The 22,171-nt window shown below is 33.6% G+C and overlaps 1 protein-coding gene across 4 annotated transcripts in view; it reads right to left on the bottom strand.

Annotated features, from left to right (window-relative positions):
* Window positions 1–22,171, bottom strand: part of LOC145293904 (complex I assembly factor ACAD9, mitochondrial-like) — a 123,472-nt gene that overhangs the window by 23,771 nt on the left and 77,530 nt on the right. For all 4 annotated transcript variants that reach the window (XM_080140707.1, XM_080140709.1, XM_080140708.1 and 1 more), the window contains 6 exons: window positions 20,558–20,631; window positions 18,041–18,116; window positions 13,708–13,778; window positions 9,407–9,526; window positions 7,467–7,595; window positions 3,353–3,432 (listed from right to left, as the gene is read on the bottom strand). In XM_080140707.1, the coding sequence (XP_079996833.1) occupies window positions 3,353–3,432; window positions 7,467–7,595; window positions 9,407–9,526; window positions 13,708–13,778; window positions 18,041–18,116; window positions 20,558–20,631 (550 nt within the window). The remainder of the gene's footprint in view (window positions 1–3,352; window positions 3,433–7,466; window positions 7,596–9,406; window positions 9,527–13,707; window positions 13,779–18,040; window positions 18,117–20,557; window positions 20,632–22,171) is intronic.

Genomic DNA, 22,171 nt, shown 5'->3' with positions numbered 1-22,171 from the left:
TGGCCTCTACCTCTACAAGAATCAATATTTTTCTGAATATTAAACCAAATAAAAATATTCTAGAACTCTCATCATAAATTTTCGTAGTTACACCCTCACATTTAACTACACACACACACACAATATCGCCACGTATTGTTTGAAGAAAAAAAAAAAAAAATACTTTCCTATTGTTACGTTTTTAGAAAGGTTAATGAATGTCTACATTACCTTACCATAACATTTACTTTTTCCTTACCAAAAAGTATTTGTAATAACACTTTAGAAATAAGTTGTCAAATATTCTTAAATGTTTCCATCTATTAAAAATAACGGTGGTTCATTGGTTTTTAGCGTCGTAAGCGTCCGAGATCATAAAAATGAATCTTAGATGAGACAAGATTTTTCTTTTAATGTTTGGTTTCAGCATTTGAAATTATGACATAACAATGGACAAATCTAAGTAAATTTTTTTTTTTTTTTTTTTTTTTTTACAGTTTGCTTTCAGGGTTCTTAATGGAGGAGATGACTAAATGAAAATACTCGTTCATTTAGTCATCTAATTAAGAACCCTGAAACCAAATATTAAAAAAAGAAAGTGTCTGGTTTCCTAAGATTCGTTCATTTAGTCATCTCATAATTTTGGACGCTGGAAACAAACATTAAAAAAAAGGAAGTTTGTCTTTGTTCACTAAGAATCGTTCATTACGTCATGTTATAATGACTAACGAGACTAACTTTTGTTTAAAGTTTGGTTTTGACATTCTCACAGGATGGGATGTCTATTTTTGAGAGCCATTCTTAATATGTTGATGTAGAAGGTGTTCGTTCTGAAAGCCGTTCTTACTATGAGGAGCTTGGGCGGCAGCAGCAAAAGCAGTATTTCACTATTTTACGAGGGAGGGGGGGGGGCTAATTGATTATAGAGCATTTTTTGTTTTTGAGAAATTTTTATCTTAGATCCACCTACACACGTTCTTTTAAAATGACGGGTTTTAAAGGTTCCCCGCTATGCTGGTTAAGAAAATGTAATTTATATTTGCCAGATACAAGTAGTTTTCCTCATAAAAAGCCCGTGTTATGCACTTTATATCACTGGCCGCCAAATTAGTATGCCCAGGCGAGGATCAAATCTAATTATATTCGACTGACACTGCCTCCCCCTAACTTCTTTGCTGGTTCATAGTATTTGCGCGTGGGGATCTTGATAGCAACTATCAAGGTTAAATTTGTGACAAATATTTTGACAGTCACCCACACTATCGAAATGGGGTGTATTCTGAAAGCCTTTCTTAACATGAGAATGTTCCTTGTAACCATTCAGAAAGCCGTTCTTAACATGAGGAGCTTGGGGGTGTCTATTCCGAAAACCTTAATATGAAAATGATTGGTGTTTGGCAACAACCACCATACTTAAAATTTTTTGATTCCACTGGGCAACGCCGGTTCGTGGGTCCTGCTAGTTTATTATAATATAGATGACACGATGCAAAGATAAACCGATTAGCCATAGATATTAGAAGTTTCAAAGTAGGTAGTAAATACCTAACATTTTACTTTAAACGAAGATGTCATACATGATCGTTTTCATAAACGCATATTTTGGACATGTATGTTCTTGCTAGTGAATGATCAAGGCTCAAATTAAATAAAGTTTTTTTAGATATTCTCTGCATCGTCGCTTTTTTCATCACTATTTTCTGAATGGCTGTGTCGTCTCATCCGGTGGTCAGAAATCTTCTGTTCAACTACAACAAACAACTACACATTCATGAAAATACAATGGAGACTTGCTAAGTTTTCAACGGTTTTATTTAGAGAGAAAAAATATTTACTCATTGCTAAAGAGACTAACTAAAATTCCTTTTTAAATTATTTTTCTAACTTGGGAATTGAGAGACAGCTGGGCAGACATCGAAGTGACATTAGATCAATTACGTTATTGGATTGTCGTCCACGTATCTTGGCCTTACGAAAAGTAGAGATTTAAAAAAAAACAAAAACTCTTTCTCTGCTCAAAGGCACAACATCACCTCATGTAGTTTGACACCTGATTTTTCTAACGCATTTTGTGTAAGGCATTGACCTTTAGCCTCCATTCCAATTATGTCCATGCTGTTGGGTACATTACTGTTTGCCACCAGATTATGTTGGCATGTACTAATGTGACCCTGACCACACTAGTAAACTCAATCGCTACCTACTCGCGTATGGTCCCAACATGCAACAAATATGGCTAGTGGTGAAGATGATCATTACTCTCTTCTCGTTGATAAACAGACTAATGATGCATTATGAGGAAACATTCAACTACCGATGAGAGTGTATGTCAAGTATAACAGATAATGCACTTACAAACATTATCTCTTCCAATGTTTATTACTGAAACTAATAGATACTAAACGAGAGTACATTAGCATTTGTTCCCCAAGGTTTTTTTTTTTTATATACACTTTAATAACACAAAATAAATGTTAAAATATACCTTAGTTCTGAGAACAAGTTAAGTAAAAAAAAAAGAAAAAGAAAAGTTTTACCTGTAATTTTGTTGTGGTCACGTTGAAGGAGTCAAAATTATAAGATGAAAGAGTCCTGGGGTTCACTGCGAGCAGTTAAACGATGAGTGTACTCAATATTTGTTTCCCCAAGAAAGCAATATGTGACACAAGGTCATGTTTAATGTGGGTGAAAACCAGCTCCCCCAAAAGAAGGCACTCTGAAGTGTGTAAAAATAAAATTATCTTAATATAGAAGGGTTTCCCCCCTCCATTGACCAAGAACAATTTCATTTTGGTGCAGTGTTAGAGCAGACATCACCCCCCCCCTGCCACCAGGCCGACCGAGCAGAGAGTGCTTGAAGGTAAAAGTGTCTGGCATTATATAAGCCAGACGAATCCATATTGTCCATGGATATAGGGGTGTTAACTACCCCAGAATAAATTTATAATTAACCGAACACAAACCATCTCTTAACTATGCATTTGTCTGTCGTTCCCATGTCATGAAGTGTTGATTTGACCACTTAATACTTCTATGAGCCTTTACAGAAAGTGTGACTTTTCCAGCATCTAATTTATATACATGGCCACACACCAGACAGATATGTAAATTAGATGGTAAAATAAGTTTACTTACTTCTATATAAAAATAAATATAATAATATACAAGCAAAGAGACTTATTTTTAGTTATTCAAGTAAAATGTTTTAAATGTCAGTTTATGAATTTTTTAATTAAATCAAAGAATAAATAGTGACAGTGACTGAGACAATGGGCGCATATATATATATATATATATATATATATATATATATATAGTACATTATATGTATATACACATACATAAATAGACATGGAATTTTATCCCAACTTACTTGATCAATGCTTTAAGGCTCATCCCTGCATGCTTAAGTCCTGTCAAACCCACAAACAAGCGTAGAATTTCATTTGTACCCTAAAAGTAAAGAAATATTTTACAATTAAATGGTTCTTCAAGGCAAGGATGGGAATGGCTGATGATTTTCTACAATTTTAGGTGTCAACCACCAACAGTTGAGGTAATCAATGCATATTAAAACAAAAGCAAAGCTTTTAGAAATAATTTACAATCGGCTTTGTGAAACAACCCACTAAAGAGTTGATACACCAGAAAACAGAAAAAGCAATGGAAATCAAAGATATTCAAATAAAATGATTTTTAAAAAGACAATATTTACGTTTCTAAATTTTTAGGTGAGGATTGGTTATTTGTACTTGGATTCTTCAGACTACTGTTCTCATCTTGAGTGTTATTTGCACGTTTCAGCCCATCTAACCTCCAACCTTCAGCTGTATTTTATCAAATTTGGGAAATCTTTTTGTCAAACTCGAGAATTGTCACAGAATTTCAAATGAAATCCTTTATTTAATTTACAGGGTTAACATGCTCTCATTCCATCAGCTGGATAAGTAATTTGCAAGTATATTTTGAGTGAAGTCTGCACAGAGGATTGAACCTTCACCCCCACCCCGAAGAGTTTAGCTTTACAACTGAATTTTACTCAGTACTTTCATCACATGTCATGGGTCCTTACTCAAAAATTAAAGGGTTCTGTTCAGAATTCCAGGCAGATTCTACAGTTTGACACGATACACCTGTAGACAGAGGTTACATCAACCAAAATGTTGTGAAAATAACACTAACGGAGTACAGCAGTTCAAAGAATCCAGAAATTTCTATATAATTTTATTACAATTTAAAAAACTATTTAATAGAGAAAAATGTTTTTTGTTGTTTTTTTTTTTTTTTTAATAGGTTGGCACCTTAGATAAAAAAAAAAAAAATTCAATCAGTAATGAATTCTTAAGCAACGTTTGAAAGTTATAATTCAAATTCAACTTTGAGTAATTTTAGATAAATACAAGTCTGTTTTATGAAGTGTGTGTGTGTGTGTATATATATATTATATACAACGTTTATTATTATTATATATTATATATGTTTATTGATAGAAGTAGGACTTATAGGAAACGTTTCGGATACTTATAAAGTAAGTAATAGTAATTTAGATAGCATTATTTTGAATAATAGTATTATTAGTGAAAAAGTAGGATTAAAGTTAGAAGACAAACACAAAAATCTTCCATGTATGTATTGGATACCTAAAATGCATAAAAATCCAGTTGGTGTTAGATTTATTGTAGGTTCAAAGACGTGCATCACTAAACCTTTAAGTAAAGCTATATCTAAAATATTTAAATTAATTATAAATCAAATAAATAATTTTCACCTGAAAAGTAAATTCTATAGTAATAGAAATCTATTTTGGGTAGTAAATAATTCCCAACCAGTGAAAGAAAAATGAGATAAAATAAATTCCAGAATAAAAGCAAAATCTATAGCTACTTATGATTTTAGTACGCTATATACTAAAATTCTGCATGAAAAACTTATAAAAGAATTAAATGATGAAGGTGGAAAAGGTAAATATATAGACTTTTCAAACTCTAAAGCTTTCTGGTGTAAAAATGAAAATATCAAAACTAGTGTTTCTAAAGGTATTTAAAAAATACTTTTAAGTCATCTTATTAAAGAATGCTATTTTCAAATAGGAAATAAAATATTACTCCAAATGATAGGTATCCCAATGGGATTGGATCCTGAACCATTTTGGGCAAATTTGTATTTACATAGACTCGAGTATATATATATATATATATATATATATATATGTCATCACTATCAAAAACAGATATATCTAAAACATAACTTTCATGGATGTAGGAGATTTATAGATGACCTTATATGTATAAACGATAATGATGAATTCGAAAAAAATAAACATCTTATATATCCAAACGAATTAAAATTGAATTGTGAACATAGGACAACAGGCTACATTTCTGGATTTAGATATAAAAATTGAGGATGGGATTTTTCTTTATAAAATATTTGATAAAAGAAACGCTTTCCCCTTTAAAATAGTATGTATGCCCCATAAAGATAGCACCTGCCCTGTTTTTATGTTTTATGGAACCATTATGTCAGAGTTTTTGAGAATAGCTCGCGTTACTTTAAAACTAACAGACTTTATACCACCAGTTTCTAGTTTAGTAATAAGGATGATAAAACAAGGTGGGGATAAAAATAAAATATTTAGTTAAATAAAGCATTTGTTCGTTATCCTGATGCTTTTAAATCATTTAAGATAAACCAGACTATATTAATAAAGGAAATCCAAAACTATATTAGCAATGTATAAAATTTATTTATAAATACATAATAAATTTATATTAAAAAAAAAAAAAAAAAAAATGTATATATGTAAAAATATTTTTAACCTTTATATATCTAATTTTAAATAAGAATGTAAATATACTAAATACTAATCATAGTGGGGGTGATAAGTAGTTAAATGGATTAATCCTAATCTTATAAATACAAGACTGATAAATTAAAAAATGCATCCATTTCAAATGGATAGTACCAGTCAAGGATCCGTCACTTGACACTCAGCCCAACAGGTGAGGGGCCGGGAACCGGCCCAGCACCTGTTGGACTGAGGTACACCGCTTGGGTAATACCTAGGAGGTCCACCCTCCCAGGCCTTGCCACCGGGCTTTCCGGTGGGGCAAGTTTATTGCTTGTTGCCTGAGGCGCCCTGACCGGGGAATGCCGACAGGGTTACTCAGGCAATTTTTAAAATTGCAGGAGTGCCCCTCCTTTAGGGGAGTCTGATGGGTTACCACTTTCCGGCCTTGTGCCACATTTTGCTGAGTGGACAGCAAATAAATATAATCCATTTTAAATGTGGAAATTAATGAATTACACAGGTAAGAAATTCATTTTTATAGTATGAAAAGGTTAGTAATTGCAATTAAGAATAGGAAATTGGATCAAATGTTTGTAACATGTCTTCTTCCTAAAATTAAGGGTGGTGGTGTTTGATCAACACTGCTGGGGAGCCATGATGTAATATACTATTTTGTTTTTAAATCCCCGAAACAGTGTTTCATGGTAAACAACTAATGATCCCTTGAAAAATAAATTATTGGTATTATAGTAAATTCGAGAGCGAGTTGATGCAGTGATTGCAGGTGATTAAATGACTTACTGACTAGATGGTTTTCTAACGAATGATAAAAAATTTTTTTTTTTGTATAGTTTTAAAGGTTAAAAACTTCAAAGACTAATATATATATATATATATTATATATATGACAGAAACAGATAGACTGACATATAGCCGTTTATGTATTAGATTTTCGATATTTATCAAAGGCATTCTGATACAAAACTTATGTAAGAACACTCAGATTTGTAAAATACATTTTTGTAAAATTTCCAAAATAATCTGCAAATGAGCTTACATGCACAGTGCATATATATATATATATATATATATATATATATAAATATGCACTGTGCATGTAAGCTCATTTCCTATGGACTCCAAAATGGCTTGGCAGATTTTTTTTGGAAATTTTACAAAAATGTATTTTACGAATCTGAGAATGTTCTTAGTCTTAGATAAGTTTTGTATCAGAATACCTTTGATAAATATTGAAAATCTAATATAAACGGCTATATGTCAGTCTGTCTGTTAGTCTGTTTCTGTCATGCTTCATATTTTCAAACTCTCCAAAACTGAAAGTCACAGAATGGCGCTAGGGACCTCAAATGATTGGATTTTTTACGGGCCGTTTTTTATGGGTCTTTAGCCAGTTAAAATTGTTTTTGAGGGGGTCAAAATTGAAAAAAATCGTTAAACATTTTATACATTCATCTTAGTTTATTTTTAATCAGTTTATATCCGTGTTACATTGAATAACGTCACCAGCTTTGGATGCTACAGTTTCGGTTTCAATTCTAGCTGATGGCACTGAAATACTTTGTTTTTTTACTTTTGAAATCATGACTATAATAATATATACAAAATCTGGACAAATTAGAATATATTAAAGTGTATTTTATGACCGGGCAAAGTTTTGAATTCAACTGCAACTGACCTCAAAAATCAATGCGATACGACTATCTCGCAGATATCTCTGATAAGGATAGTCCTTCATGTATCCAAGACCACCAAGAATCTGCAAGCATTCACTTACGCATTCCCATGCTCTTTCGGAGCTATAAATCTAAAAAATAAAACAATAAATAATTAAATTAAATATTAATTATAAAAAGTTTTTCTGGTAGATGTTTGAAATCAAAAGATGCAGACATTACTTCAAGAGTTCATGAAAAGTGCTTAATACAATTGTTACGGTTTTTGTGTCCTTGTCTAAGGGTAACAGAACACTGCAATCATTAATTAAAAATAAAAGGAGTGAAAAAAAAAAAAGATGATTTGAAAAAGAAATTTTATTACAAAAAAAGAAAAGAAAAAAAAAAAAAAAAAAAAAAAAAAAGTAGAAAGAACGAATTGCTAGTAAGCTTTTTACAATCATAACAGTGCAAAGGGGAATAATTGTTTTTTTTAGTTGATTTTCCCTTTTGATTAAATTGCTTTTATAGTAATGTTTTGAGATATAAATGCCTTTGGTCAAATATAATTCAGAAAAATCTATATTTACCAGTTATTGATGAAAGATTTATTCTTTTTATCTTGTCCAGTTCATGTTTTAACAACTCGAATTTGCTTGTGATTTCTTGGGTCGGAGTCATAAGGTCTGGTCGCCTACGAACGCGTCCCATGTACTGTGTTATAACTGACTGTAAATAGCAACTGTTCCCTATTTATAGGCATCGCTAGAGAATTTTCTAGAAAAACAATCTTTTTCTGTTCTACTTTTTAAAAATCTCAAGAGACGCTAAAAGTTTTACATTCAAATTTTTAAGTCATCCTTTTTATATTATTTTCTATAATCTTTTATTGTTATTTAATTAATTTATGACATTTTATATAATATTTTAAGTATTTTTATTTTGTTATGATTATTAATTATTTTTTATTACGTTATGTGGATAATTGATATTATCATTTGTGTAATAAATCATAGTTTCTTCATATCATAAGAGGAATATATGTCTTTTGACAATTATGCAGAGCTGATACATAAAATATTTTTTTTTTTTTATAAATTTACTACTCTGATTTGTTTGGTGAAATCTAGTGAATAAAGATGTTTGAAATGAAGCTTTAATTTAATTACTTGCAACATGAGGGTTCATCAGGCTACTGTTATATATTGCAGCCTCACAATTTTTTTTTTTTTTTTTTTTTTTTTTACATTCACACTACAGAATATCTGCAGTGTTCAATTCTTTTATGAAGAGCAATGTGTATGTGTGTTTTGGCTAATTTTCTTCATATTACAAAAAGAAAATATTATATATTTATATATATGTGTGTGTGTGTGTGTGTGTGTGTGCGTGTGTCTCATAAAAAAAAACATCAAAGGATTTAAATTAGAAGTGTTTCTTATAATTTCAGTATTTAGCATAGTCCTTTGTTCTTTATCAAAAATGCTTTTTTTTTCATAAAATAGGTAACCATTATAAATGTTGCGATGTGTCTACCCTACGGATAATAATGAACTCTTCCACTTATTATAAAGACCAGTCTTTCAGTATTACCATATGGATGATACACAAGTTTTACACTCGTGGAAGTCAGGCGGACACATAACCACAATCTTTATTCGTTGCATTTGCTTTTCTGTTCAATATATTTCGTTTCCAGAAATTACCGAATTGTGCCTTTCTTCCAGACCCTTACAGAAGCACAACAATAAAACTGCATACCAGACATCTTTACAATTATTGCAACTTTATCCGCTTGTTTGTTTTTAACCATAATCAATGCATACATTATCAGTTGTTTGAGAGCATTATCAAAGAACCGTTGATGTGTTATTTACCATTAAATATGAATGAAAGGAAACAGAAAATGTCACAATGAAATCGGGGGAGGGGAAGCAGATGACAACATGAGCAAATTCCTTACCTTGACCATCGCAGCTTCTAACGAAACATCATTTTTCGGGGAGTCGTCAATAAGACCTGCAGTCATGTATGCCATGCTTTCCATGACGTAGATATCGAGAGCAATCTTGGCCAATTTCTCCTACAAATCAAGAAAATTTGAGTAAACAGAAATGCATATCTTACTTTCGATTAATACAGACACAACAGAAGTAAATCAACCTTCTATACATACACAAAAAAATTCAGGTCTTACATCAAGGCCATAAGTATGAATGGAGAGGAGTGACAGGTAGGTGTCAATGGGTGACCCCAATAAAATGGAAGTTGACAGAATCATGTGACTTCTTCAAAGTTTTTCCTCTTCCCTCAGAAATATGAAATTAGAGTGAACGAAAAAAGTTGCTGCTCTCCATTTAGTCCAATTGAGGATAGAGGCGAGTGCACAATGTATTTTAATTAGTGCACAGCCCCAGCCGTCTGTATATTCTCTCTCTTGCTGATTAAGTAAGCCATCTATTTAAAATGATTAATTTCTCTCTGGTTTTCCTGTGACTGTCGATTTTGGTTTATAGCTCTACAGAGCCATAACTTGTCCATGCATTAAGTACTGTTGCCACATCTGAGCTGGTACTCATACCACTAATCTCTCCCTCTTAGAGCCCAAAAAAAGATTTCAGTCTTAATAAGTCCCACCATTGTCAACCAAGCTCCAACCTTTGTCCCATCATTGAAATGTTGCATCTGTGCTTGTTTTACAAATACTTTAATGCAATGTGCTTTCATGAACTTATAGCACTTGTGCCCCTTCAACATACATACTCTCGACTAATACAACAAGCAACAGAATCCCACTCCTTCACTGTTTATGTCTCCAGATGCTTGAAAGCCTTTTACTCTAACAGCTTCTCTCGGACTGACACACTTTGGAATTCCTTCTCTATTTCCTGCTTCCCTGACTGCACAGACATGACATTTAAATTTAATGTGAACAGATATCTTGCTACTAAACTCCTCACAATACCCCGTTACGATCCCAAATAGTAGCCCCCCCCTCCTTACAACTAAGCAGCAAAACGCCTTGTTCAAGATGGGGGGGGGGGCAAGGAAAAAAAAAAAAAAAAAAAAAATCACAAAAATGATTCACTGCCATCATGTAAGATATCTGGAATTAAGATAAATGCAAGTTTATGATAAAAGTATATCATAACCTGTTTAAATTCACACATCTGCGTCTTTATGACCAATAGTATTCATTGTGCTTCCTTTATCATCAGCCACAAGTCTGAAACATACAAATCAGCAGTCAAAATTTAAAACAGCTATTTTATACTCACCGATATTTTTTTTGTGTTGCAGATATACCATATCAATATTTAAAAAAAATTTTTTATTATTATTTTCATTCCAAACAAGACACATTGCCACTTTGATGTAAGGTGCTACTATCAGGGACCTAAGTTGCAAGGATACTATGTAGGGAGTTTAGCAGCAAGATGTCTGTTCACATTACACTTGAACTTCTGCATGTCAGTACATTTGGGGAAGTAGGAACCCGGAAGAGAATTCCAAAGTCCTGCAGTTCTGGGGAAGAAGCTGTTAGAGTAAAAGACTTTCTTACATCTAGGGATCTCGACTGTGTAAGGGTGGGACTTTGCTGTTTGTCAGGTTTGTTGGGGGTATTTTCGTAGAGGGGGTACAAGGGCTTGTAGTTCGTCAGAGCATTCACCATTAAATTATTTGTAGAATAGGCAGAGGGATGCAACATTTCGTCGACGGGACAGGGGCTGAAGCTTGGATGACAGTTTGGGACCTATTAGATTAGCGACTCTTTTGGACCCTGTCCAGGAACGAGAGACTAGTAGCAAATGCACCAGCCCAAATGTGACAGCAGTACTCCATACATGGTCGAATAGTGGCTTTGTAGAGGTACAGAATACTTTCAGGTGTAAGTAACTTTTTAGCACAATAGAGAGAGCCCACCTTCTTTGTCTGAGCTATGATTTCGATGTATCTATTCCAACTCATGTTTCCTGTGAACGTTAAGCCAAGGAGCTTGAACAAAGTGCTTTCAGGTAAAGTATCTCTAGCCATAGCTATTGGTGGTTGGTAAAGTTTCATGTAATTATTAAAGGAAACAAGCTTTGTCTTGGCAGTGTTGAATGTTACCATCCATTTTTGACCCCATTCCACTACAGACTGAAGGTCTTCCTCTAGGGTTTCGCCCATTACCTTAGATATGTGCTCATTAGTTTTCTCCACGTGCCTGCTATAGAGGATGGGGTCGTCGACAAATATACCCATCTCAGACAATTTTATCAGGCAAGTCATTTATGAATATCAGAAATAATAAAGGTCCAAGGACTGATCCCCGAGGTACACTCGCATTTATATAAAATATTTTGGACGTATGCCCATCGAGGACAACCTGGATTCTTCTCTCATTTAAGAAGGATCTAATTATGCTAAACATTCGTCCAGTAATACAATAGGATTTTATTTTCATGAGAAGATCATGCCATACTCTGTCAAAAGCCTTAGATATATCTAGGGCTACTGCCCTCCCATCCCCTGCCTCATCCAGTGCTTGGTATAAAAGTTCAGAGATTACAGTTAGAATATCTGCAGTAGAATGGGCATGCCTAAATCCATATTGGTGGTCAGACAGAAGTTTAGCAGCTGTAAGGTGGTGGACTAGAACTTGATTAATTAAGGACTCAAATATTTTGGCAAAAAGAAGGAGGCTAACAGGGCAATAATTTAAGGGTCAGTTCTTTCGCCAGAGTTTTTGTAAACCAATACCACAGAAGCAGTTTTCTAGCAGCTAGAAAAGCAAGATTCATTAAGGCATCTGTTAAAGAGTTAAGAGAGAACAGAAGTAACCTCAGCGGAGCATTTTTTTTAATAGCTCAGCCAAGATGAGGTCAGGTCCACATGCTTTTGAGGCATCTAGGTTTTTTATAATATGTACTTGGGAAGGCGTGATCTTCAGATCATCTAGCATGGTTTCTGTCCGCAGAGGAAAATCAGGGAGGGAATGGCTTGCTGGGTCCAAGGTAGAGTTTGAGGCAAACTGACGGAGAAGCATGTTAGCTTTCTCAGTTGCTGTGCAAACAACCTCATGATTGTTGAATAGTGGGGGTATTGTCGATCGCCCATTATTTACTACACTATTGTAGATTTTCCAGAAATCACAAGTTCCTAATTTCTTATTGTAGTACCTTGTCGTTTTGAGCAATGGCTCTTCAACTTGGGGTCGAGAGTTCATAGTAATGTCTATCATTATCACAGCATGATCAGCATTCCTGAGTGGGCAATGAGCATTTGTTACACATCAGGAACAGTTGTCAGAAATATATCCAAAAGTGAGGCTTGCTGGTCCTGGCGATCTGGGAAATGGGCCGGGAATGTTATTGTCTGTGTCAAGGAATGGGATATAGTAAAGTTATGGATGACGCTACCAACTGTGTCAGTGTAGTTAGAGAAGCCAAGCCAATTTCTGAGGTGGGCGTTAAAGTCACCAAATACATGTATTTGGGTGCTAGTTTCAATGAAGAGTGCTACATCTATGCTGTCAATACCATAGCATATCAAAGTGGCACTCACCCTATGTAGAATGAACATTTCTTCTGAAGGAGGAAGTTTTGTGGGAATATCAGATTCACAAAGTCCTCAATTGCTTATATATTTCTGTCAGAGAAGACGATGGAGTTTTGTAGTTGTTGCAGGGAGGTGTCAACATTTTCCTAAATAGTGTCTAGTATTCCCGAATGGTCACCTACCAGGATCATTGTTGCTTAACTTTAATGATCTAACAAAAACTGGTGTATCGACATAATTATGCTGTATACCATTTAAGTGTAACACTGGCCAAAGAAGCATTAGAAAAGTCAGTTTCACAGTAGCCATATTATAGGTCAATCTAAAGATTGACTTAATCAGAATCAATTAGCTGCAAACCTCGGTATTTAATTTTTCACCCAGCGATTGTTCAATTCAGTTAATAGAAAATAATATCTTGCCAAGGTCGACCAGAACCCTATAAGTTTTTATTTTTTTTTACTAGTGATAAGAGTGGCTATTTATTTTGGTCATATCTACACAAAACTGGTTTGTTGAACAAAAAGTAAAATCTCTCTGAACACTCTGAATAATACAACTAAAAGAAGATGCAATTTGAAATCTTTTGCAAAAATGTAAATAGAGAAATATGATATTAACAAAACTTTTAAGTTTTTATCCCCTATTCAATTTGAAATTGTTTCCAAAGTGCAACATTGAAGCATTATAAACGCTAAAAGGATACAAAGAAATTACTTATACCTTAATGAGGCCAAACTCGTAAAGTTTCCTTCCAAACTGTGACCGTGTTGTTACGTGTTCGACTGTTTTTGCTGTACAGATGAAAAAAAAAAATAAAATAAACATAAAAAAGGCCCAAGAACAAAAATCTATTTTATACAAAGCATTTAGGGACTTCAGTGAAGGGGTAAGATTTTGTCGCTTGTTGGGTTAGTCAGGAGTATGTATGTTGAAGGGGCACAAATGCAAATTTTTGGGAGGGGACAATATTGATTTGCTTTGAAGATTGGATGCAATGAAATATTTCACTGAAACATTTCCAGGCAAAGGTATCACAAGATTTGGATCTTATACTAAAAAAAATACAAATTGAGAACCACCAATTTGCCTATCATAATTGGATCAACGACACCCAGTATGCTTTCAGTCATGTACAACTAACAATACCAGAAAACATACCATTTAGTGCTGGACAAGGCACACACTGCTACTTAATCCGACAGTCACAGTATTTAAATCGGTGATTAGTAAATTTCTATGTCCATTAAAATAAAACTTATGACTGGATTCACAATAAATTTTTCTCTAAAATGGTATTTTAATATTTTTGTGATTTGGCGATTTGTATATTCCAAGAAATTGCTATTTAAATCCTACTATTAACAGCAAAACATATCGGCATAACCTGCCTGTTAGTGGTAGAGGACTTTGCGCAACTGTGTTCGGGGTCTGTTCACAAACACGCGATGAAAATATTCTACCAATCAAGTTTTAAACTTTGTTTTAGTTAATCAGGGTAAAGGATTGTCTCTACAGAATTTGAACAAAACACTGGCATCTTTTTAGTCAAAAGTTAGAACATCTCAAAGTTGAGGCTTTGTAGTACAAAGCTAAGTCAAGATAGAAACTACATTCAAATGGTATTTAATAGCCAATATATTTATTTTGTTCTAAAATTTGATGAGAATTGGTTGAGTACTTTATGTACGCATCAATACAAAGGGTGATGAGCGCAAATAAGATTTTTTTGTGTCTTCCTTGCAGAAGCACCTTTTTTCTTTTTTATAACGGCATTAGTATTTTGAATATAATTTTGTGTATTTTCTATGAAGCCTTCAGAGATTTTATGATTTTCAGGCATACTTTCTAGTAAATATATTTATATATTTCTCCCACTTTATAATAAACTAGCCTGGGTATTTGGAAGTGTGTGTTGAGCAAAAAAAATGTAGTAGTAAGCAGGCTGGCTCGAACCCGTAATACGAAAGCGGAAAAGAAAGTGAAAGAAAATGACGTCTTACCGCTACTCCATGATGCGACTATACGCCTACAGCGTTCAAATTTAACAGTCAAGATGACTTGCAGAAATGGCGTTGTTTTTAAACCTCCCACAAAAATCAAATTAGACAAGATAATTTTTTAAGGGGGGGGGGTCAGCTCTCCGAAAAAATGGGGCACTGACAGCATCCAAATAAATAGTAATTGTCTCAGTATGAAAGGTTTCCTCTACATTGACCAACAACCAATTACAGAACAGATACTACCCAGCCCAAAGGTCAGGTGGTTGTGTTCCAATAATTTCACTTTATATGAAAAAGAAACAAACACTAGATAGAGATGACAACACAGTGGGAATTTTGTTTAACGCGATCAAACAAAAAAAAAAGATAGACAATGTCCATTTGCGAATGCGAGATATTACGATCTGGGAAGTATATATAAAAAAAAACTTCTCACGGAATCTAACCGACGCAAGAAACCAGATGTAAAAAGCCTTTCGTGGACATACACAAATGCTCGCGCCCATTTTGCCTTTTATATATTAGATGTTTTCAAATAATAGGACTAAGAATAAAAATGAAACATCTTAAGTTGTTGCAGGTGAAATTTTGCATTCTGGTAATTCTTAAATTTTAAATATTAGCATTAAATGGTTAATATTTTGCACAAAGAACCGACTTAAACATGGATATAACCAGAAAGTTGTCAAATGGATACATTGTTCAATTTATGGGAAAATTTGCTATAAATCATTCAGTTTCGAAAACTTTCAATGTGTTGGAAATTTCACAATATTCTGTTCAACAACTGGATACATAGTCAAAGTTCATAGACGGATTAGAAAAAAAAGCAAAAGCAAAATTAAGAAATCTTGCTAAAAAACTAGAAAAACAGGAATTCATTGTACAAAAACTACAAAACCTCTTATTCCTACAAATCCCAGTGTATGTTTGCTACAAACCCCCAAAAGTGTTTGAGAATAGTTCACAGCTTATATTCTTCAGTCATAATGTTCCCTTAAAAAGTGAAAATACAATACTGCAATTTTTAATGATGGGACAGTTTGATGTGATTGAAAATATTGCAATCTAAAACAGTTTCCTTTAACTTGATATGCTAGAAGCCATATATTGTTAATACTTTCTATGAAACATGTTGTGGTGCCCATCTTGGATTTCCTGGTCTCCATCTTGGATTTTTCATAACAAATAAGAATAATACTTGACACAACAAAGCTACACCAATCATTTTTTTTAGCTGTTTTTATAAGGTTTCTACTTAAAGTCATTAAAATAAAACATTAATTAGTATGCTAATTAGTCTGTAAGTTACCAAGTGAGAGGGCCATAAATACAGCCTTCAAGGTGTTATGTGTTTAAAATTTCATAACATCTTAAAAAGATCTGAAGATTAGTTCTGTAAATTGTTCACATTTTCTACGATTTTCAGTCACAAGCTCATATGCATTTGAATAAGACTGACAAGACAAAATGTCCAGTGAACCATGTATTTTCTAATATTTGGAAGTGTCATAAGTCCAGTTCTAATGGAGAAATGGAAAATGCAACATATGCAGTGACAAGATAAGGTTGGAGTTTGGTAGACAGTGTGAGATCTATTAGAGGTTTTATTTTACCCTGTCCAAGAGGGAGAGACTAATCGTTGGGTGGCAACAACACTTCATGCATGGACGAATGATAACTTTATAGATATATAAGATACTGACAGGTGTTAAAAGTTTTCTAGCCAAGTAAAAGGAGCCCACTTTTAGTGATAATGCAAAGCTCATGGTAAAAAACAAAAACCCTGACTGCTGATAATGTTTATATAAACTACAAGATTTCCCTTTTTTGAATGTGCATTGGATAAAAGCCTGGACTGTTGGAAAACAGAGTTTTAATCTCAGCTCGAAGCACACGTCTATCCATGTTTATGATACAGCAAAACAATATATTGGATAACACACACACACAAGGAAAGCGAAATTTTCTTCAATTTTATTAGAATAGATTAAATAAAAGATAAACTGCTTCATCATTCATTTTTATTTTAAAACTAGTGGGGTTACCCAGGTGTGTGGAGGTGTAGTAAGGAACCCCACCAGGATGGGAGAAGATAAAAAAAAAGTGGTAGTAGCAGGATGGTGGAATGAAAACAGTAGGCAGTTTGGGTGAAGAGAGGTGTTAAAAAAAAAAAAAAAAAAATTGGAAGTAGGCAGGCAGGCTCGAACCCGTAACACAAAGGATGAAAAAAAGGTTAAAAAAAGTGACGTCTTTGCAGATACGTCCATGGCAAAATCGGAAGTTGTGAACGTCAAAATTAAATGTAGTCAATCCAACGGTGATGAGGACTTGCTAAAATGTTGGTGAAAAAAGCGACCTCTCCTTGCACAAAACTGCCCAGTTGAGGGTGAAGGAATGAATGCTTTTGGGCAATTTTTCAGTATTTGTTGTCTGAAGGATCAAGCTTATAAAAAAGATACTTCTCTTCCTTTCATCCATTATATTATAAAAGAAATAAGGAAGAAATCTAATTTGAATCAATTTTTTTTCTTATTACATTACACTGTGTTTGATCACTTCATATGAATCACAATTCTGACTAAAATATATATAACTGTACAATTTTATAAATAAATAATGTTTTTATAGATACAGACACTAGTAGTTGATGCTTATGTAAATCATCATTGCAGGAAGCGATAATCCATGTGGGTTGTGAGATTCAAACCCAGTCAACAAAGGTGACCTTGGCTTTGTAGGTTAATGTTTTTTTTTCTTGGTTACCGACGACTAACATTTAAATGGAAGAGAATTATTTATGAAGCAATGACATAATCAGCAGTTGTGATATTCAGTTGGAATGTTAGTTGATCGCTTTTTATCAATTCTCTAAATTAGACTCGGCTTCAATTTCTTAAAAAAGGAACTTTATAACTAATATTTTTAATTAAACATTAACATTTTTTTATACATACAAACACTAGTGTTTCGTGCTTATGCCATCATCAGTGCAATAAGTGATAATTACTGCTGGTTGGGAGATTCCATGAAATAGGAAGTTAAGAGCTTACCTAAAAGCATTTTCAAAACTCCAGAGTTTGAACTTCCCATTGAGAAGCGTCCACTATTTAGGATAGTCACAGCCACCTGAAAATATAAATAAAAATTTATGAATTAGGGCTAGCGAAAACAAAAAAAAAATAAATAAAAAAATCTCAAAACCAAATTTAAATATTAGTTATTCCCCAGAGCAGGTTAGAACAGTGTCAACCTTTTCATAAATTATTCAAGGTTTCACACTCCTATTTTTTTTTTTATTGTCATTGAAATCAGTGAAAGTGTCTATTTTTCAATCAAATCGATTGATTGCCTGCTCTAGTTGGCGACCCATAACGTGCAACAAGAGGAAACTTTACATGACTCCCTTCAGTGACTTCGTCCACAATATATTGTAGTCTACAATGCACTGTAGAGAACCTACTGATGATTTTATCAAATTAAATTTTATATATAACTAGTGGGGGGTACCCGGCGATGCCCGGGTGTTTTAAGGTGCGTGTGGTTTTGGGTAAATCAAACTAAACTAAAATAAAAAAAAAAAGTTTTGGTAGGTGAGTATGAGGATCGAACCCGAACCCGAACCCTTGAGGCAAAGTTGGAAATGAAAGTGTGAAAAAAAGACATACGACGTTAACCACTGGGCCACAGAGCATACAAGAGAAATATGTTTGAATCTATTTATTTAACTATTGACAGCTGGCAGCAATAAAAGTTAACTCTGCTGCTTCTATTTGACCTAATTATTGAGGTCAAATAGAAGTCACGCAGTTAACTTGGGTTTGTTTACCAAAGTTTTTTCCCCAACAGATGTGGAGGAGGGGGAAACCAGCTCCCCATTTTCCAGATTGATTAACAATTGTCTGATATGAGAGGACTTTGTCCCCACATTGATCAAAGCTGATTGCTTCTGGACGTTTCCAGGCGTGATGCAGAGAATGTTAACTTTGAATTAGTTTTGCTTTTTATACGAAAAAGCCCAATCAATACGTGAGAAGCCAAAATAGCAATAATTTTGTAAAAATTGACGTAAATAAATCTATATGCTACATGCGTTCTCAAATCCTAGGTATTATTATCTACGGCCTATATAAACACTTCTAAGCAATCGTTACCCCCGGACCGGACATACACGAAATGGTCACACACATTTTGCCTTTTATATATATAGGAGATGGCTTGAATTAAAGTTTAAAATGCAAAAGTCAATTATCATTATTCAATTGTGCTCTAAACAGAAACATTCATTTTGAACACACCCTGTCACATCAAAGAACCTACTGTTGATTTTACATGTCGGGCCTTTCAGGTTGTGTGGTAATAAAACTTCTCAAATGCACTTATAAAGTTAGGCTGTGTAAGGTGTTAACTTTGATGACGAATTCACACACATGTAAAGTTCCTTTTATGTAATAGTAGAGATATTGATAAGACACCAAACTTTGTAATTATCGCAAAAAAAAAAAAAATAAATAAATAAATAAATAAAAGATTAAATTGGGAATTTCTGTATTTATACACCATTAACATTTGACCTATTGTACACACACAGATCACTGTCAGAGAAAAATGCTTTTTGGACAAACGTGTAACAGAAGAAATTGATGCTGCAATCTGTTTCAATGAAACAGGCAACACTCAACTAGCTAAAGGCTAACTACACTTTACTTATTGCTTCATAAGATAAGCAATAGCAAAAAGAGGAGGGGTGGGGGGGAAAAAAGAAAAGAAGGTAATGATAAAGAGATGGGTACAGGGAAGTAAAGATATAGAAGTATTAATAGTAATATGTTACACTTTGGCCCCGGATAATGGCAAGTAGTCGTGCTAGTTCTGAATAAAGATTTGTACAAATCTAGCAATTTGACAAAAATCTGTAGAGGACTAACATTCAGGTATGATTCTTGCAATTTAACTAGAAATCCAAAAGTGGAAAACTTCCATCCCTGATGACAATAAGACTACTCTTTTCAATTCTTACAAGAAGAATAAAAATTCTTTTGGCAGTTATAATCACTTTATACTGAATCCTCTCTCCTTTTATAATCAGAGGTAAGAAATTAGACAAGGCTTCCCGGCATCTAGGGTGAGAAACTGAGTGAAGGGTGAGGTTTTGCCATTTGTTGTGTCAGTCTGAGGTATGTACGTCGAGAGTGCATCAGTGCTATGAATTCATCAGATCACATTCCATTAAAGTACTTGAAGAAGTACAGGGATACGACATTGTGGCAATGAGACAGCGGTTGGAGCTTGGTCAATAGTGTGGGAACTATTAGACATGACACTCTTTTCGACCCTGTCTAAGAGTGAGAGATTAATGGTAGATGCACCAACCCAGATCTGGCAGCGATACTCCATGTATGAACAAATTGTGGCAAGTCTTATTCAAGCCACATATTCTCTTTATTATAGACATTAACCGACCAACATGTCCGCATGTAAAATGTCCAATCGATGAGAAAGATGATTAACAAGTTACATCAATCGAAAATAGTTTTATGCACAAAAAGAAATAAAAAGCAAATATTTACATTGAATCCTCGTCCAACTTCTCCAATAACATTTTCTACTGGAACAGGAGTGTTTTCAAAATAGACTTCACAAGCTGAAATTTTGTGATAAATGTAAAAATATAAGATTTTAAAAATAAAAATATAAAAGGGAAAGGTAGTTTGTTTGCTGATAAACAAACATGTAAGAGTATAAGAAGGCTGTTTGCAATGCTGGAAACCAGTTGTTGAAGTGATGTGACATACAAATATTTTCAGTTTCCTTTGCTAGAGTCAGAAAAATAAAAAATTAAGATTTTTTTTTCAAAGTTGATTACATTATTAAATTCACAAAAATAAAATAAAATACTAAACATTCTTAAATGAAAAAAAAAAAAAAAAAAAATGGAAAATGTCAAAATGCCAATAAAATAAACGTTAACATTTGTTAACGTTTATCTTTAAGTGGTTTTGATAAGCGGTGACTATTTTGTAAAAACAAAAAATGTATACTTCATTCGATATAAAAATTTTTACAAATGTAAAGTATCATGTTATAAAATAGAAAATAAGTCCGTGTGTCACATTGTTTTTTTTTCCACTTAAAAAATTAGCTGAAAATTAAAATGTGCCTGAATTTTAGAGATGAGGAGTTATTTTTACACCTTGTTTCTTCAGACTATTGTTCTCATTGATATTGATTCTATGTTTCAGCTGATGTGCCTTCCTAGTCTCCAGAGTTTATGTAGAGTGGCAAAGACCTTGGATCAAAGGTCTTTGATGAACAACACTAATCAATCAAAAACAACAACCACGAGGCTCTTCTAGCACCAAAAGAAGATCTCCCAACAGGTTCTGAACTCCCTCAGAAAGAGTGGGTAACACTCAACTGGGCCTAAGCGAAGGTTGCCAAAAGACTGGATATATATACAGAATGCCTGGTGTCCTTGCGGCACTGATGTGCAAATCTCACAAACTGTCTCCTAAGCCAAGCATGATCCCACACAGACCCGAGAGACACCTCAGACACTGCCTGATGATGAATTTCAAGATGGGGTGATATGCTATGATGATTTATGTAAAGCTAAGTCTACTCCCACTTTGTTTCTTACATACTTAAATCCAATAACAAAAAAAAAAAAAAAAAAAAAAAAACTCAACTCACTATACTTAACTGAAGCATAATACATCTAAAAATGGCAATTGGCTGAACATGCACACATATACTAGATAGCCCAAAAAAAAGTTCTGTCCGCTTTTTTGATTAGCCATTACATGAAATTAAAATATATACAAAATGGGTGTAGCAATTATTTTCAAAATTTAAACAGCCTGAAGTACGAACATCGTTATTTAAAAAAAAAAAAAAAAACATGCACATTGTACAGTCATCTATATAATATAAAAAGAAAAACGGCCATGTGCATTTTTGTATGTTCAAGAAAGGCTTTTTTTGGCGGGGGTTTCTGGACAAGGTTATTATTTTGGAGAACTTTCCTTATACTCCCTAGATTGTAATATCTCCGATTTGCGAATGGACATCATCTATTCTTATTTTGATAGTTTTAAAAAAATCCCTGGTTTTGAATGTTTGTGTTTTTCGTACAAATAATGCAAAACTAATTGGAGCAAAGTCACTTGCCGAGACATCTTGAA

Source organism: Euprymna scolopes, chromosome 15, assembly GCF_053919585.1.
Source record: "Euprymna scolopes isolate OS-2025 chromosome 15, ASM5391958v1, whole genome shotgun sequence".
Taxonomy (NCBI): domain Eukaryota; kingdom Metazoa; phylum Mollusca; class Cephalopoda; order Sepiida; family Sepiolidae; genus Euprymna; species Euprymna scolopes.
The sequence above is the reverse complement of the archived record's forward strand: the minus strand, read 5'-3'. Positions and strand labels throughout refer to the sequence as shown.